General features: G+C 32.4%; 1 protein-coding gene across 1 annotated transcript in view; it reads left to right on the forward strand.

The window, feature by feature from the left end:
* Kdm3 (Lysine demethylase 3) overlaps positions 1–19312 on the forward strand; it is a 160160-nt gene that overhangs the window by 23356 nt on the left and 117492 nt on the right. Inside the window, exons 2-3 of the mRNA XM_090109322.1 lie at positions 8712–8861; positions 10418–10531. Coding sequence (XP_089965448.1) covers positions 8712–8861; positions 10418–10531 — 264 coding nt within the window. The remainder of the gene's footprint in view (positions 1–8711; positions 8862–10417; positions 10532–19312) is intronic.

The following is a 19312-nucleotide window of genomic DNA, read 5'->3' on the forward strand; positions in this document are numbered from 1 at the left end:
TTGACCACTTAATATAAGGTGGCTCACCTGCCTCTTTGCTTGCTCTGATAAAAAGCTTTGATGTTATATGTGATTGTATTTATGGCGCTAGTCTTACATGAGTCTGTTCCTTTTGTAATTTTAGTGAACTATAAAAGTATACATTCAGTTTGCATATCAAATTGATAGCTAAAACTGGCTGCAAACCATCCTTAAGCCTAAGTGCATTTCCTATCATCTTTTTCAAAATCTCAAAAGATACGTTAAATTGTAATATTTTATACATTCACCATTAATATTAACCCCACCACCAAGTGAAGCAGATGTTCAAATGACCTCCACCCACAAATGATTCTTGAACGAAAATACAACTCAGGTTTTACATGCTTACTCATTGTGTCGAATATGGTGTCCGTAATTAATGTTTACGAATAACGGAGTCTATATTCGAATACAAAAACATAATCGATTTAAATACGAAATTCTCGTGTTCATGTTAATTGTAGCTATAAAATTATATGACCAAAAAGAGTAACACAATCGAATCCGAATACGAATACAAATTTTAGTAACGATATTAAACTTACAGGTAATTCACAAGAACAAAACTTTGGAAAACGATAATATAAATCGTATGCATTTAAGTACACGTGTTATTTCAAAATAGAACATTTTACAATTGACCTTCGTCTAGTTTACAAGTAATTATCTGTTACATATTGTATTTACAATCGCAATCAATACATTTTGTGAGTCTATCTGGTAATTAGTCAAGTTAATGAATTATTCGGATCCGGTAATTGAACTATTCTGATCGATGTAACCCTGGTCTAGATGTATAAAGACTACACACTATTCAAAGATAATACATATGTACATGTAATATGTTGTGAATTCATGAAGTTTAGATGTAAATATTCAAAGCGTTTATAATACAAAGAAAATACAATTAAACTTATTAAATTATGTACTAGTGTCGGCTCGCGTCTTCAACGATAATTTATAAAATGAAAATTTTGGCAAAAATTCCAGCCAGCTGTCGTTTTTTTAACTTATAAGAACTAACGTTCGTGCATTTTCTTATATTTTAGTAGTGATTAACTCTCCCAAGTCATAGATTGGATACTGCATATAAAATTATACTCAGTATTAGAGTTCTGTATGTATCTCTAATGATCTCCATCCATAATTTAGGCTATATTAGCGCACACGCAAACATTCGCACAGCCATTAGCGGAATGATGTCAAGTCATTCATTGCTAAATAGATACCGCACCGCATACGAGTCATGGTGAAGTACGAATTCGCGTACTATGTAGGTATATGCGTAATTGATACGTATGTTTGTTTTGATAAAGGTACGTATTTTAGAAGTATAGCTCATTGAATATGGATGGATTGAAGGTCGTGCTACATAAACAAGGTCAACACGAACATTGACATTCCTGTTGCTATTTTGTTTAGTTCACGGAAAATAGTATTTTGTTATGTATTTATCTCGTCTGTCATTTAATCGATCTGCCGAATGTTATTTGAATGTCTCGCAAGCAATTATCTATCCTTGCTTTTTTACATTTAACTTCTAGGATGATAAAACAATGTACAGTGTAGATACTTGTGTATAATTCTATTAACGGTGGATACTATAACTATAAAGTACAACCACAGCATAGTTAATAGTACTGGTATAACTAACAAAAATTGCATCTTTGATCTTGTATTGTATTGTGTGTGCATAGTGTAATTTAAGTAAAAATTTCTTTTTCCAGCTCAATCCTAACTCGTCTCTGTAGCAAGAGACCAAATTCCTCGTTTTTCCTTTATAAATAAAAAAGCAGTGCCTTAAGCTATGTAACAATTTCTATACAATACTGAAATCTCAAATTCCAACTTGTAATTTATTCAAAAGAGAGCGTCAAGGATAGAGGGTGGCTTTCACTGTTAAAATTTATAATAAATATTTAATTGGTACATTATATTGAAGAAAAAGTAAAGTATTTAGTATAGTCATTAATTTAACATACTATTCTCGTTTTTCCTCTGTTAATTCCTTGGGAAACATGCTAGAACAATTGAGAATAATACATGATATTTCATATTATGTATTTTATTTGATTTAGTGTGCTTTCAACAAATCAGGTGATGGAGAACGGATGGATGGACGGATAAATTATAATAGAGTTTCCTATAAAAAAGAATATGAAGTCGACTGGTGCACGAATAAATTATATTTAATCCATGAATCAATACAGTAAATCCTTGTCGTTTATTAGGATCATATGAATAAATATGTGGCTACAGTCATGGGATGTTACGTTAGTACAAATATATAATTATAGTACATGTGGATTATATAACGCTAAAAGCGTAACATTGTACCGGTATACGTAATGTTTATATTTAGAGTACTTCGTGGGAACGGAGAGATGAAATTCGTTACACCTAGCGTCATGTTACATTTGTCTGTCTAGCATTATTTATGATCCATAGTACATAATATACTGCTACATGATATAGAAGCAATATGATCAAAACAATTTATAGATATTAAATTATCATTTAAATTTAATTCTGTGTTACATAGAATTGCTCTATAATTAAGCTTACTTTCTTAATGTAAAACCTCTCCAATCCACATAAAAATCCAGTAAAAACTAAAAGGGCATTATACTCGCAAGTCGTAAGAAACACACTTATTATCATCGTTGTTAGGCAATTGAACGTTCGATTAAAGAAACTATATTCGTTCACGTACAGCTATACAATTCCGTTCAAAGCAACAATAGTACTATAGTTATTACGTGATATTTGTTAAATAGCGCAAATAAGTTATCAACTTCTGTGAACAAACAGATAGAAAGCAGTCTGTCACGCGAAGTGGCGCGGCGGGCAGGTTCGTCGACGATGTTTTGCAACCGATCGCGCGACTGGTCCGCCCCTCGCGTTCATTGACCCACTGAACCCGGCGGAAAATGCGTGAAGCGTCCTCCTCGAATTGTTGTCATTCCCGATGCCGTTATGTGAAAATGTGGGAATGAAAATTGCATACGATATTTAAAATTGTAATCAGCAATTCGTCATAAGATAATGTTCGGCTGTTTAAAAATATTGCTTATCTTTATTGGCTTTGTTTCGTTTGATAACATATCCGTAGATGCAATACGCAGTTAAAGTGCATAGCCTTTTGTTGTTGTTAATTAATGGTTGATACACCTTATAATATCACAATTTGACCGACAAATTGATATGAACATTAAAGATGATAAGAATTTAAAATATCTACTAATGGAGAATATGAAGAGATTTTACGTATGCCCATATTTATTGCGTCACGGATAACATTTGGTCAAATATATTTTTAACTAGCTTTCCGCCCCCGGCTTCGCCCGCTTTGTCTAATATATAATAAATTATATACTAAAACATCACTCTACTATTAAATAATACTATACAAAATCTGTTGCTTAGCTTAAAGAATTAAGCATACATAGGGAGTAGGGACATAGGGACAGAGAAAGCGACTTGGTTTTATACTATGTAGTGATACATATTTAAATAAATCAACTATTAGTATTCGTTTATTACAATTGGAATAAAAATGAAAACAAATGTCACTGCGTATAATTACATAATTATTTCTTCCCATTATTCCCTTATCATCATTTAAATTTTCTTAGAAATGCGACCTTTCACGGTTTTGACGACTTCATAAAATCCCACGTGACAACTGGGAAGGATATCAAAGTTTTTGGTTTAATTAATATGTTGAATTATCAATTTAGTTGCCTTAAAGCAAAATGTAAATATATTCTCTCTTTATGTGAATAAAAACAATCCTCAAAAATATCTTACGATCGTTAACATTCCTCAATGTAGCGAAAGTTACAAAAATTCACGTTATTACACAGCAGATAACTATTATAATCAGTACTTATAAATATTCATAGCAAGAAAGTATTCAGTGATTTTACTCCGGTCGCAGTTGAAATGTTCCGCGTTTGGCCTAGTTACGCAACCTTGAAGTACCCAGCTTCTATTATTGGAACTTGTTTCCCGCGTGCTCTGCGAATGCTGCTGGATGAATTAAATACGATTGAGTTTATGAAAATTATCTTTCATAATGTTTAAAAAGTAGTCAGTTAATCAAAATGTTCAGGTGCTAGCCGTCGTTAAGGATAAATGCATCTTACACAGATGAATTGCGCAGTAATCGTATAGATTATAGTGTTATGTGTGAATATGAGGTAGATTATATTATCTTAAATGTAACATCATTCACACATCACATAAAAATGGAAAGTATAAAAAATACTATCATACGTGATAGAGACTAGAAAATTAAAATGAAATGCAAAGTAGCGAGAAAGGTATGGAATATTTTAATTTATTGCATATAAGTGTGAAATATCTTGTAAATGCTATTTTGCTTGAAAACTAAAGCGAGCTCGATTTAATTCCGTTTAAAAACTTGTATGAGAACGGGTTCTCTCAGATAAGATATTTTACGTATAAGCAAGGAAACTCAAATAATTGAAGTACCTATATAATTTGGCTTGTTAAATGTAATTAGGTGACCGAAACATTTAATCTCACGTTACAGGAAGTTGAACCTTTATTCTCTTTGTAACAGAAACAGTCCTGTAACTTGTACGGTCTAAATTACACACAGTAAACACATTATGTTCATCTTGGGTCTAATGTACTTCGTTGACCTTAATGGCGCCCAACGTGTACATTAAAATATCCAAGAAACAAAATTATTCACATGCAATAACATAGTTATAGCGTTCTATACCAACTTGGTTGTTACCAACTGTTATTTTACCTTTCAATTTATATTGAACAATTCGCAGTAGATATTTGACACGTAGACTGATATTTTTTGTAAATTTAAAGCTATTCAACATTAATTGTAATCCCTCTTGTTAAATAGAGCAGTAAATTACTGTAACCCTGAACAACCGAGCAGTAATTGAACCACGTTAAAGAAGGTATTTAGAGAGACTCAAGACGGCTTCTTTTGTTTACAATACCTAGACTGTATGACGCATTCTGTTATTTTGTATTTCAAAAAATTTTAGAGACGTAAGTTTTCAGAGGTTTAAGGTTTAGGTTGGTTTAGAAATATGTAGAGCTAGGGCATTTGCTAGGGTGTACACAGAAATGTTAATTGAATAATATGACGACGTTTTAAACAAGAAAACTTGACGAAACACATAGTGGGAGTATTTTGATTTTTGACAGTCCAAACGTACAAAAACCATCAAAACAATATTAATATTCCACGTGCATTGTTTTCATAATATGATAACACGTTTATGAGCCGTTAATTAGCATAGTGTCTTATGTGTATTGAAATAACTAATGGAACATACAGTGCGCATGTAGTATCTCCGTGGTTTTGGGTATAGTGTTTTAAAAAAATAACTTATAATTTATGACCATCTTATTGATTAATTCTGCTCGTCTTGCACAGACTTTCACATTAATTTATATTGGGATTAGTGTCTACAAATATTCTTCAGATCTTCGCTACAAAGTTAGGGATATATCTTCGTGCTAAGATGAAAGATCATAGTCTGAGGTTTGGCAAGGTGCATGCGTGTTTTAGCTCGAACTCAACTAGGTACAATCAGAGACGTCCGTGGTTTGGAACAGTACCAACGTCTGTTACAATGAAAGTGCTCGTCATGATCTGTTATTTTAATGCCAATTTTGTTAGGATAACGTAAGCGGTATTTATGTTTTCATTGCAGCGTGGTTGGGAAGTTGCCTAGCAATGAAGTAACCTTCAAACAAACATTGCTGGGAGCGTAGTAGGATATATTATAGTCCAAACTCATACGTCATTAATCCATTTGACCTAGTGGTTAATGCTGGTTTATTGTGGTCTAACCCACGTTGGGTTCGCTTCCCGCTACATATTTTCGTTTGTAGCAACTGTGTATTACTCACGTAAAATCGCAAACACTAGAAAATACTAAAATAGTGCTTATTGTCTTAACTAAACACAATTTTGGAAGAAATAGTTTCATCTATGTAGTGAAACTTTTTCTTCCAAAATCGTGTTTAGTTTAATAATATTATTTGTTTAGTATCATCGTATTTTTTATGCTTCAATTATTATTTGAGAGCTTAGGTATTATGTCATACAAAAAGTGTTCATAAACAAATTGTATACCAAAAAACTTCCATTTAATATAGATTCTTCGCGAAAATATATTTTTGCTCTATTTGCTATAGTGGTGCAGAGATGAAGACCATTTTTATCCGCCTCGTTATTATTATTATGTAATACTTAAGTCAATGACAATTAAAATAATAACACACAATAAAACACACAGCTACTTGCATCATGTGCACGGCCTTATTTAATAAGGTAAACTGCATGCATTCATAACATACTTCATCCCATGAGTTCACAGCATAGCTAAAGCAATACTCAAGCATCTCAATGTGCACATTGCATGTAATGAATATTGTTCTTCGGATACGGTGACAAGGTCACACGGTAGGGCTTCAGCGAACTGGGCCAGCGCCCAGCAACAGTTATAACGTGGACTAAATAAAAGTTCGCAGTCATTGTTTACGAATTCTTTATTAATTTGTTGTGGGTTGTGCCTTTTTTGGAGTTTAAAAATGTATAATAAATATTTTTGTAGTTGTTTTTTACAGCCTTTTAATGTAATCGATTATTAAGTGTTAAAAAAAGTATTCTATTAAGTATGGTGACCATGCAGGAATCAACACTGTTTAAATCAATTACATATTACGTATATGAATATATTACGCATATGCATTCAATGTGTAGTAACATCCATAAAATACTATTATTTATTGTAAATACATAGTTACTAAATTAATTAATTACAAGTCTATTTTAGCTATAATTGAGTATAGTTACACTATAAATTAAAATTCATCTATACTAAGGCCATAAAGATTGAAAACATGGAAAGTTACCTAACGTCATAACGTTGCGATAATATTGTTCTATAATTCCAGTCTATTATTTGTATATTTTAAATGCATTATCTTGTTAAACGGGATTATTATAATTATATATGAGATCCACTTGTACACAACAATGTAATTGACAAAGGTATCCTTGGACTCTTGCTATAAATGTTCTGCAAAATAACACACATGCCATATTATCATGCTGGAGGTAACAAAAACTATTTCTGGATGATTATTATTTCATTAAATTATGAAATAACATTAAATTTGTTATCTGTAGATATATAACTATTTAGTGTATAGGGATTAAAAGATAATAAATCATCTTATATCAATAAAACTGTCTAGTAATTATAGTCAAGGTTTTACAAACTGTTTCTTTACAAGGTTCCTGCGGTTTTATAATATACATACTAGGAATAAGGAGAGAATAACGGATAGGTATATATTTAAACCCCTATATATACTGATACCTACGCGTGTGTAAGGGGCAAGGGCCAACAATCATACACATTATGCCATAAGTATATGAACGTATGGCAAGAAGTCAAAGCAAAAGCCTAAAATCGACGTGACTGGAAAAAGTTTACTGAGGCCCTATGCTCCTCGAGGAGTTAAAGGAACAATCATCATATGAACGTATAATATTTATTCATCATTGAATACGATTATTTTATGTAAAAAGTGTAAACCTTAGATATCAAATAAGAATCTATAAGTTTCCAGTGACATTGAAAACATCATTACGTGCTAAGACTGCCTTGAGGTCAAGCGTGAGTAGTCATTAAGTATTTCTGTGATTGAGTTGATAATTATTGAACGCCCACTGACCTGCTACTGTATGTTTATATTTTTAATTCACTTATTATTTAGAGCACGAATTCTTTGAAGTCATGTTGAAATTATGTCAACCTTCTTTCGCATGAAATAACGAAGGTGAAAACGTAAACCGTAAACAAATTAATCTAATAAATATTAAAGATATATGTAGTTACTTTATAATTATTATGATCTCATTTGTACTTAGAATTAAAAAGTATTAAATAAATACATATAATCAAATTCCAACATTCAGAATACGTAATTGCACAAATTCTGATTTAAATATTATTGCCGGGTGCATTGAATAGGTATGATTGAGAAATCCCATCTGCCTAATAGCTATTAGACAGATTTTTTAGAGGAATTAAACGTGTGCAATTTCTCAAATGTAAAGCAGTACTTTACTACAGAGTACTTACCTATTCGCATTTTTATATTTCTTGTAAAATATTTGTATGCCGAATGATATATAAACAAATGAGTAAAATAACAAATATCGGCGATTAATTGTAACAGAAACCTATAAATACTTGGCAATACTTCGAAGTGCATTCCGTAAACTATAAACTTCAATAGGTATCCAAAGTACTTGATATTTTGTTATTGTTCTTTTCTCTTTTTATGATATGTTTTATCTCTTTTACTCATATGGATGTAACCTTGAGATTGGACACAGCTAATAGTTAAACGAATCGTGATTTGGGCGGGGTTTTGCAGTGTTAAAATACATGTAACGCCATCTATCGCTCTTTATAATAAAACCATTTACGTAAACAGTCACTTCGTACAGATGGATTTAGTTTAGCTACTCGACGCAAGATGGCGCTAATAAAGATTTAGAGATTTTTTGTGTTTATTTTTTAATCCTGCAGTCATGAATTGTATTGGAACTTTCATTGTGTCATTGCGTACATTAATTTTTAATTTAAAATTATTTTCATTTGTTACAGGTTTTAGTGGAATATGATGGCGTTGACTGGCAACGTCGGGAATGGGTAGCGGTGTACTCGCGTAGGACGTTTCGTGTGTTTTTAGTTGAAAGAACTTTAGTGTGGGCGCCTAGAAAAGTAGACAATAAAGAAGTTAAATGGCCAGCTCTGGTAAGATTATATTTTATTATCATAGAAATAAAATGTTGAAGTTGTAAACTAGTTTACACAGCAATGCAATTCTGTACTTTTTCCTTGGTTCGCAACATTGATAAAAGATGGCGTTAGTAGTACTATATTCGAATTGTCCGTACTATTTTATGTGAAATCGTATCATAAGTAAGATGCCTACGTAACCGTATATCAACGCCGGTTACAATGGAAAATTAAAGATTGATTAAAACAAGAAAGATTTAGGATGCAACATTTTGTAACCTTAATTAGTTATGTCGTTTGTTCACGTTTAAGATAAATAAGTAAATAACTATTTCTAAAGAATTCTAATTCTGAAGTTTCATCTATTGTTGTCTATGTTTAAAGTAAGTGAAAAAATAGAACACTATTAGATATCTTAAAATAAATAATTCTAAGCACGAAATCTCGTATTTAGCTGGTAATTCTTAAAGATATGAATATGTATTTAACAAAGTACTTACTCTAATGAGTTATGAACCTTGACATCATTACTGTAGGCCCGCATATCTCCTCTATCAATTAATTATGTGTATGTACTGCATGCCTAATGCACTTGAATTTAAAATATTGTGTATTTAGACCAGTATTCATGTATGCACTCACGAGGCTCAAGAACCTCGGCAGACCTATTTTTTATGCTGATCACGTTTTCTTGGCTTGCACGAATTTTGTGTAACTAATAAAATATATTAAATAACCATTATGAAATTGTTACACTGTTTCTGTTTCTTTCTGTATATCATTATAGTTATATGGGTTATCAATAAATGTATAAGATAACTAGCGGTCCGCCCCGGCTTCGCCCGTGGTACATATTTCACAATAAAAGGTAGCCTATGTTCTTTCTCAGGGTCTAAAGATTGTCTGTGCCAAATTTCATCAAAGTCGGTCCAGTAGTTCATGCGTGAAAACCATACATACATACATACATAATTACAAACCTTTCCTCTTTATAATATTAGTATAGATAATTAATCCATAATTGGTGAGGCCTGATATATGTATCGGAAAAGACAGAGCAATGTTATATTTTTTGATTATTTCAAATCAATATTATTTTAGTATTTTTCATAAAATTAAAAACTTGTTTAATACAGTTCTCAAGCTAATAAATATATGTTGTTTTTAACTTTTAATGTAGGTACGTGAATGTAAAATTATATTATGATAAATACACCCAATTATAGTGCATTCACCCAGGACTCAAAATAGATTCGCTAACTTTGTATTCAGATTTCAGTGTTACACTTTATAACATAAACAACTTTGCAGTAATAGTTTAAAATAATAGACACTGAGCTATTGTATTCAAATTGGTATGAAATATTTTAAACCAAATTGGTATAGTTTTTAAATTTAGTTTTTCTATCCGAAATTATGTGTATAATTTTCGTTTTCATGTGAAGTTACTGAATATGTATGTTTTGTTTTAATCTTGATTATTATTATAGCATTAACTTAATACGATAAAATACAGTGGTTATGTTTTCTTCTTCTCTATTTGCTTATTAATGTTCGAACTTTTGTTTCAGACCTTTACTCCGTTGACTGCGGAAGTAATTTTGCAAGCTGACGCACAGCCTGTAGAGTTTTTACATGACAAGCAGCTACAATATCTTGATTATGCAAACCTGCAACCATATCAGGTAAATAGTTATAATAACCTAATAGTTACAATACAAAGTAATAAAACATTCACCCAAGTTTAAGTCTACTTTCCGCCGTTCGCCGCTAGATGGCGATAGTATGCGCAGTTTACACTATGGAAATTTCCGCAAAGATGCTTTCTTGCATATAATTGCGAGCCGTATAACAATGTTGAGAACTTTACATAAATCAATATTTACAACACGTACGCTGTTACCGTGTACATAAATTCTAACAAGAATTTGGATGAATCACGTATATTTAGTTAATTTAGGTACGTTATTTCTTTAACTGTTTCCCGTATTCACTGAGTCATTGTTGGTTTGTTTGATTAATGATTTGATGGCATTTTGATCGGTATTTAATGGTATTATTGCAGAAATTATAAACCCTTTTGAATCTATGTTGTTGCAAGCCAAAGAGTAGGGATATGTTAGTATAGGCAAAATATAGGTTTTTTGAACATCAGAAACTGATCATTTGTTTGAGAATATAGAAGGATTTAACATCAGAACAAAACATTAATACATTTACTTCAATACCACATTATATCTATAGCAGGTAAATATAATTTCACGCAATCTTCAAAAAGAAAGATACTTGTTTCATACAAACTATAATCCCCTTTTAACCCTCTCAATTGCTTGTCCCATCAAAAATAATTGCGATGGTATTTTCAAAACATCTACCTAGAACTCGTTTTAATGAGCTTAAAAAAGGTTTCCAGCAAACTTTTATCCCCTTTCTAAGCGGCTTTGGAAGTGAATTTTTCGAAATTGTTTCACCGTACTCGTATTCGACTTTTCAGTGTGATGGTTTTTTTATTTGTACTCAGAACATCTGTATAAATTCATTTTTGAACTTTATTTGTACAAACAGAGCACATGTTTTTAATCTGTATCCCAATTGGGAATAAATTGGGCTATAATCGAAGTTAATATTATTAATACAGAAATTAAATGAATGGGTTGTTGTTTAACCAATACTGTGCTTCTTTTTCCCTATCCGTTTTTGTATGTTTTTAACAATGAGGTAAAATTAGAAGTTTTACTCTTTACAGTCTTATATTTTTAACCTAGAAGTTATATCTCTCAACAATTAACGAGGAATATTTGTTAATTATTTCATTTGTTTATTGTACTTATTAAAAATATGAGCTAAAACGAACGGAATGACGCGGTTATGAACATCGTGAATCTGCGTTATATTCTCTATCTCGTATGTTATCTTAGATAAAAAGGGTAACCGCGTAGTTAAACGCATAACCGACCCAATTTTCTTGTGGCTATTCAAATGTTTATCCGAAGTTGTGCCCGGGCGTAGTGGGTAGATCAAGGACGGTGTCTGCCAAACAAGGGAGGGTTTCCCCGGGAGACGGGCGGAAAGGGGGGACGCCGGTGGTAGGGAGCGGTATGTTTTGATGCTCGCCGCCCGCTTTATTGATTTTCCGCGCCTCCACACCCTGCCTCCCCTTTATTATATACATATTCTGCCAGGTGGTGTGGTGTCGCTATTTTCGGGTATCCCGGCCGCTCCTGCTCAACCAATGATTGATTGAACGTTACGCAATTTACTTTTGTACGTTCCGAAATTTATTGAAGTGTTCGTAATTGAAATCGTGGTTACAAAGGTTAACAAGATATTGACAGGGAATGTTTTTAGAATCATTTCATAATACATACTTCCGACGCAATTTTGAAATGTAATAAAGTTTAATTTTCAGATGGCTTATTAAGTTACCGCTAATAAGTTTATCCTAACGTACAGCTTTAATTTAAATCATAATTATTATGGTTGGAGATGCAAGCGTCTAATACGCTTTCTATGTAATTTGTGTGACGCATGCGTTTATATAAAACTCAATTAGCCAAGTGGTAATGAAAGTTCTCGAAGTTTGCACCGGCTTTGCACGCAAACGAGAAACTGTAACCGCCACAGACATGTATCAAGAGTAACCGCAGAACTTAAACGAGTAAAATTTTGCTTCAGTTAGCTCGTCCGGGCCGCCTCCCGGGGGTGGCTAGGGTTGCTACCCTTTCGGAAAGATATATACAAATATTTCAAGGATAGTTTACAAATAAATTGAAGTTTCGTCGTCCATTGTATATAGGTTTTTATTACATTGGTTTTTAAATTGGCATTTTAAAATGTTATGTTATGCAGTATAGTTATGCAATTTGAATTATAAGTGAATCGCACAATAGCAAACCAGAACGTTGCTTAATTTTCCGTGCATATTAGTCATTGCTAATTATTGCTGTTATTTGATCCAAAATAATTTGATTTCATGGAAGGTAACCCTAATGAAAGGGTGGTATCATGTGTGAGACATTACATAGAATGCTTTGACAGGATACCTTTATGCTCTCGACGTCTTGTTGATAATGACTCCAGTATTATCTACATTGTGTGTATTCAGCACAAGATAATAATAGCATTAATTAAGAATAACAATTTGGGGTTAATAAACAGTTTATACATAACGAGATACAAGTACATACAATCTTTATATTTTATAAATAACTTATTTTATTTTTAGACACAATTCTGATATCTTCGTAAAATATTGTTGCTTTTTGTATATTTAAACATTATAAGAGTACTTACCTTAAAATATATTTTTACCAAAGATCGAGTATTTCAAATAAAAATTATTTTATACATAATTCGCTGTTAAGGTAAGAGCTTTACTTTTTCAGCGGAACGTCAATAAATAAAAATATCAAATTGATAGCAGAATCTCGTTACAATTTCAAGTACATATTTCAGTGAAATTCATGTCTCGAGTTTCTTAAGCCTTCCTAAAAACGATCTTAGATCTACTTTCGAATAAATGGTTTTGCCAAAAAGAGAATTTTAAAGCCATTTAAGCGTATCTTTTACGCTTAATTAAAAAAGATCAATTGGCGATGAAAGTGGGTAGCTGGTAAGAATACGATTTGCAGACGATAACTGGTTTACGTGGGAGTTATTTATTGCTTTATTGTTAGTATTTAGATATATTTTGCCATTCTATTGTATGATTTTAAAAGATAAATGAGAAAATGTTTTTAGTTTCAGAGTCAACAACCTAGCTTCTGTTTTTGATTGAATTATTATTTATTAACGTTGAATAACTATCGTATTTGGAAACATATTCCATTTATCTGATGTAAGTCGTGTGAGCGTTAGCTATAAAAATGTATTTTCCATAATTGGCCTCTAAATATAAACATCTCGACAAAAGATGGCAAACGCCAACATAATTTGCGAATTGCGATGCCTTTCAAGATTTCATCATAACACTTTTTGTAATATAATAAGGAATGATTTTATAAGTATATTACGACATTCGTGGATGTTTCCGTATTTGAACTTTGAAGAGGATGAAAGGGGAGGAGGGTGGCTTTAGAAGGAATTTCGTTTGAGTTAACACTTAGCAAACATTACGCGAATGTACGGAATTGGAATAGGTGTTTGTAATTTATATTACACTTTAATTTGTAGTGAGTGTCAATGTTGGATAACTACTTTTTATTAAATTTTCATCTCCGTTTAGTTTTCATCGGTATGAGTTATTTATTATTAATCTATAACCTTCTGAGCTATTTACTATATCTCTTATTGTATATAAGAGGATAAATAATACTTCTGCTTTCGCAGTCGGGTAATAGAAGCTAATGATGTGCTACATCATAAACATTTTTCGCCAAACAATTGCGTTGTGTTCAAACGAACCTCTGAATATTAATCAACGTCGCAACAATCTCGTGAAATATGATCATACGTAGATGCGAAGACCGGTAGCCGTTCCGGGCTCTATTATATAGTCTCTGTGTACATAAATGACGTTCAGTTGAGCACAAAAGCCCAATTTATGCCCCTCGGTCTCAGTCGACGTGTTTGCGTTTTCTTCCGTCAGCCTGATACCTAGTTGCGAGCGGAGTGCCATCCCAGACGTTCCATCTCGCATGATGGATAGGCATGAGTGCATTGTCTCGTTTTAAAACCTTTTGTTAACTTGAAAACTTGGCTACGAACGCTCGCATAATATACAGCGTTTTGCTTTGTTTTACGACTCTGTTATGCAGCTTTAAAGGAACTATTTTTAGGACGGGACGTTCGCTACTTTCTTTTTGTGTTTGAAATGTTCATGGAGTGTAATTGTATTGTGTAACAAAACGTGAAGTTCGCTGTTGACAATACTATTCAGTTCATACTTCGGATTCGTGAATCACAACTTTATAAAGTTCACACAAAGACACAATAATAACGTATCGAGCTAATATGAGTACCTACATGTTACGTGATATGCCGTGTTTGCGAGCAAATATTTCCTCACTCGTGTATTTGTTTAAGTGAAATCAGATAGCGTATAAATAGAGGAAACGTTATTAAAAATGCAATATTCAGATGATTTAATAATATTTTTATCTGTTGTGAAAGAATAAAGGGAAAATAAATGTGGCTTCTTAGAGTTCTCATTTATCTTTTGTGTACACGGCCCCAGGGGATCGATCTTGTACAATGAAGTTAGTGTAAGTTCCAACTAAACACAAATTGTTGACCTGCACAAACCACAATGTAACTATAGATTGTGCTTCGGGTTGTTTACCGTGCCTAATAAAAGTATATTACTGGATACACATAAATACATGGTATTGTTTAGGGAGCTTACTGCAGGTAGCGTTTATACGATTTATTGCTGATTGTTATTGAGAATGAAGAGGAATAAATGGATAAAATATGAATGTTTCCTCTATCATTTACTTCAATAAGTATTATCTTGTAATATTAATAGATACGATATATGTATCAGAAACTTTTGAATGCTTTGTTTTGTATTAAATGTTGAATAAGATAATTGATATACTGGTCCTTATTTGTTAAAAGATATAAAAGCAAATAATCTTTTGAATCGTCATAAAATACATTATTGTATAGACACGACGGCGCCCACTTACAATGTTTAAAATAAAAATACATTACGTTTTCACGACTTGAATGTTTCTGAATCTCGAAAGTATTTAACCTTGGCCATGATCGGGATTTAAGTAACAAATGTATCGGTAAAGCAATTTATCTGAGAGCGTTTCAAAGATGTGAGAATTTGCACGAAAGCAATTCAGTTGGTGAATTGACGTAGATAGATTTAAAACACCATTTGAATAATGTGCCTAGAATGTTGTAATTCAATAAGATGAATTTGCAAGTATCAAATTACGTTACTTACGTAATTAGTTATAAAGAAACAATTGAACATACTGCAGTATATATTAAACAATAGATCTGTTATGTATTTTTATATTCTAATTTATGCATTGTAAATCGATTAATTTGCAAACAATACGCGTTTAAAACGGACACTTGAAATTATATAAAGCCTATTGCGAAGTAAATATAAGAAAGTAATGTAACATAAGCACGTGATAGGTATTAAGGTGGATTAGCTGCTCAAGGGAGCGGAAATATTACACAATCAGTTCAAAGGTTTCTGTGTAATAATACATTTTAATTTTTAATGCTTGTTGACTGTCATGTGGATAATTGTTGGGAAATTATGATTAATATGTATTGTATTGATGTTTTGATATTAAATTATTGAGTCGAAGTTAGTAAATGATATTTTACGTACTTACTGGAATTTAAAACAACTCCTGGTTCTATTTATGAATGCTTAATAAGGCTTTTATCTCTGGAAATATTTGTTTTATTCAGATCATTGTCTCTTGATTAATTCTTCAGTTAAGCAAGCTCCGTGATTAGGAAATAGGGTCGTAATTATAGAAGTAGGTACCTTTTTTTTTTTTTTTTTTTTTTAGTGGGGAAATCTTGCATAGATACCCAACTACGCTACCAATAGATATATAAATGTTTTGCCGTTATCAATCAAGTGTCACTTTGAAATTGAATAAACGTGAAAATCTACAATAACGGTGGTTTAGAGGTTATGAAACCGTTTGTATTAAATTTATTGGTTTTTATTTACACAATAGAACAAACATTGACATGAAGTTTATTGGAAACAGACTGAAATTTATGAAACTGTTTGAGATGGATTTATATATGAAATTGTTATCAAATATAGGATTTATAACTATTTTGAATTATCTGTCTATTTTATATAAAAATAAGTAAAAATGTTACGTATAATTTATATGCTACTAGCGGTCCGCTCCGGCTTCGCCCGTGGTACATATTTCACAATAAAAGGTAGCCTATGTTCTTTCTCAGGGTCTAAAGATTATCTTTGCCAAATTTCATCAAAATCGGTCCAGTACTGTATGCGTGAAAACCATACATACATACATACAAACCTTTCCTCTTTATAATATTAGTATAGATATTCTTCCTATAATATTATATAACAAACCAAAAGTGACTGGACGTTGCTACTTGCTAGCAATAAATTTACAAAGATACGTTAACCACTGTCACTACACAGTACGTGTATATTCAAGATAATACAAAATTCCGTATTGCCAGTCGTATCACGACTACAGAACAAAGTTAGGGATTGGCAGGAAATTGAATGAGAGCCGCGGGAGCGAATGTGTGCCAGCAGTAATGCCTTCCTGGTTACACTGCGTATATGTGAAATATGCTACATTTGGGGTGTTATAGTATGGGGTGTTTTGTTTGCGAAGTAAACTGTGAATAAAGTGTAAATATTGAATAGTTAAGGATAGGTAGAGCCTCTACCTATCATCTCTACCGTAGAGTTACTGTTGTAGATTAACTGTTTTTTTTTAGGAAAAAATTGCAGATTCTTCTAGTTAAAACATGGTTAACGTAGCTTCACGTTAATAAACGTTTATCAAATAAACGTTAATTAATAATTATCATTAATCTGTTTTTATATAATGTTTCATGACAAAAAATTCTTGAGATATTATAAACACATTTAATCACGAAATTACTGGAAAATACCATTCGAATAAGTCCAATTTGATGTATCGTATTACACATAAGTACCCAACCCGATCGAAGGTATATTATTAATCCCTCACAACCCGTTCTCTCGAGACGAATTAATCACTAGGTAATCTCACGAAGTAAGAGTAACCGAACAAAATAAACAATGTTTCGAGCCGCGTTGCGCAATCATTGCTGAGTCACCAAGTAAGGGGACCATCAGAGCGTGACTCCAGCGAACTAGCTATTCGTAATCTCAACTTACACAGTGAAAACGGCTTGGCCGTGAAAAAGTATTAAGGGCACGACTCTTATGTTATTGTTTTACTTTATGAGAACGATTTATTGCCCCTTTATTGTTCGCTATTATGGCCATTGTATCAAAATTGCGCGTGACAATAAAAATAGTTTAGCCATTGTAATTCTAAGTTTATGTTAATCACTTCGCATACCATTGTTCGCTAGTAATGAGCGAACATAATCAACTGTATAATCTCATTATCTATAAATAAGTATGGAAATCACATTCTTATACAACCAGTAAATGTGTGTTACAATATAGATCTATGCACAATTCGTTTAACTGTATATTATGTTTTTATAAAAATTATACTTACCATTAAACGCAGGTACCATGTAAAAGATAAAAATTTATGTCGACGAAATTGCCAAGAGAAATGAAAAGAAAAGTGTATTACACTTATCAGATGGCATTTTAATCTGTTAAGTACTCGTTTATTCTGTATATTTGTTGCAAGCGACTGTCATTATCCTACACTAGGAACCAGCCTAGCAAACAGCGCATAAAACTAAGTATTACAAGCCATATTCCAAGTACTAGCTGGATCGTGTAACAACGCTGTCAATTATAATGCCATAAATAGGACAATTAGAATTGTTACCATTGCTCGCATCATGAATCATGCATCTTTTTATGCGTAAGGCGCTCTCACCGCATCCAATAGCGGCAGCTGTCAGATGCAAGTGGGGGAGGGGGGGAGGTTCAACGCACTACGTACACCGGATATCTATGTCGCCGGCCACACAGGCGCAGGTGTGCGTGTGTGCGATAACATTGACATAAATATGTTTTAAGCGCGAGCTGCTTGGGACTCGGCTATCTTATAAAAATGGTATACAATGAGTCAGTGTGAGGAATGCGTACGTTTATTTTTCCTTTGTTAAGGATCTGGATTACGTTTTGTTTTCCGTTTCTAGCTTGCAGCATACTGGAAATGGAATAACACTTTTGTTTTAAATTGTATGTGGACGATGTGTGGAACGAAGAAATGAGTTTTCAAATTATTTATGTTCATAGAAATAATTTAATTTCATTCATATGATTCATCTCAAAACAATCTTGTCTAAGAACGTTTATATCAACATCAAATGTGATAATCACAGAACAGTAAAAACATATAGAAGTGCTGTAATGTCTAATTAGTATGAAAACCAGTGTCGCCAAACCCACACATTTAAACCGATAGTTATACAGTACACTACAAGTAAACTATGCCTTTGATTGGACAGCTTAATTTGAGTAAAAACTGACTTAGGTTATAAATTCAGCATTTCAATATGTACCCTAACGCACCATGTTACGGTTTATTTTAGTATAACATCCCTAGGTATATTAGCTGTTTTGTTTCTCATTGCACAGAAATTCCAAATTCGAAAACATTCAGCTACTCCACAACAGAGGGCGTTAGTTTTCGATAGATATAAATTTGAAACGCAACACATAGAGATAAGGTTGAAATTTGTGTCACTCAACATTAATGACATTAACTTGATATTTATCTGATGCTATGCTCTGAGGGATGTCAGCCTTGTTATCGATAATTCACAAATAAATATTTTTTGTGTATTTTTTTTTCTTTCTTTTA

The sequence above is a fragment of the Colias eurytheme genome, chromosome 14 (assembly GCF_061535395.1).
Source record: "Colias eurytheme isolate Ceu_HAF_F1 chromosome 14, ilColEury1 Martin Lab GWU primary, whole genome shotgun sequence".
In the NCBI taxonomy this organism is placed as follows: Eukaryota; Metazoa; Arthropoda; class Insecta; order Lepidoptera; family Pieridae; genus Colias; species Colias eurytheme.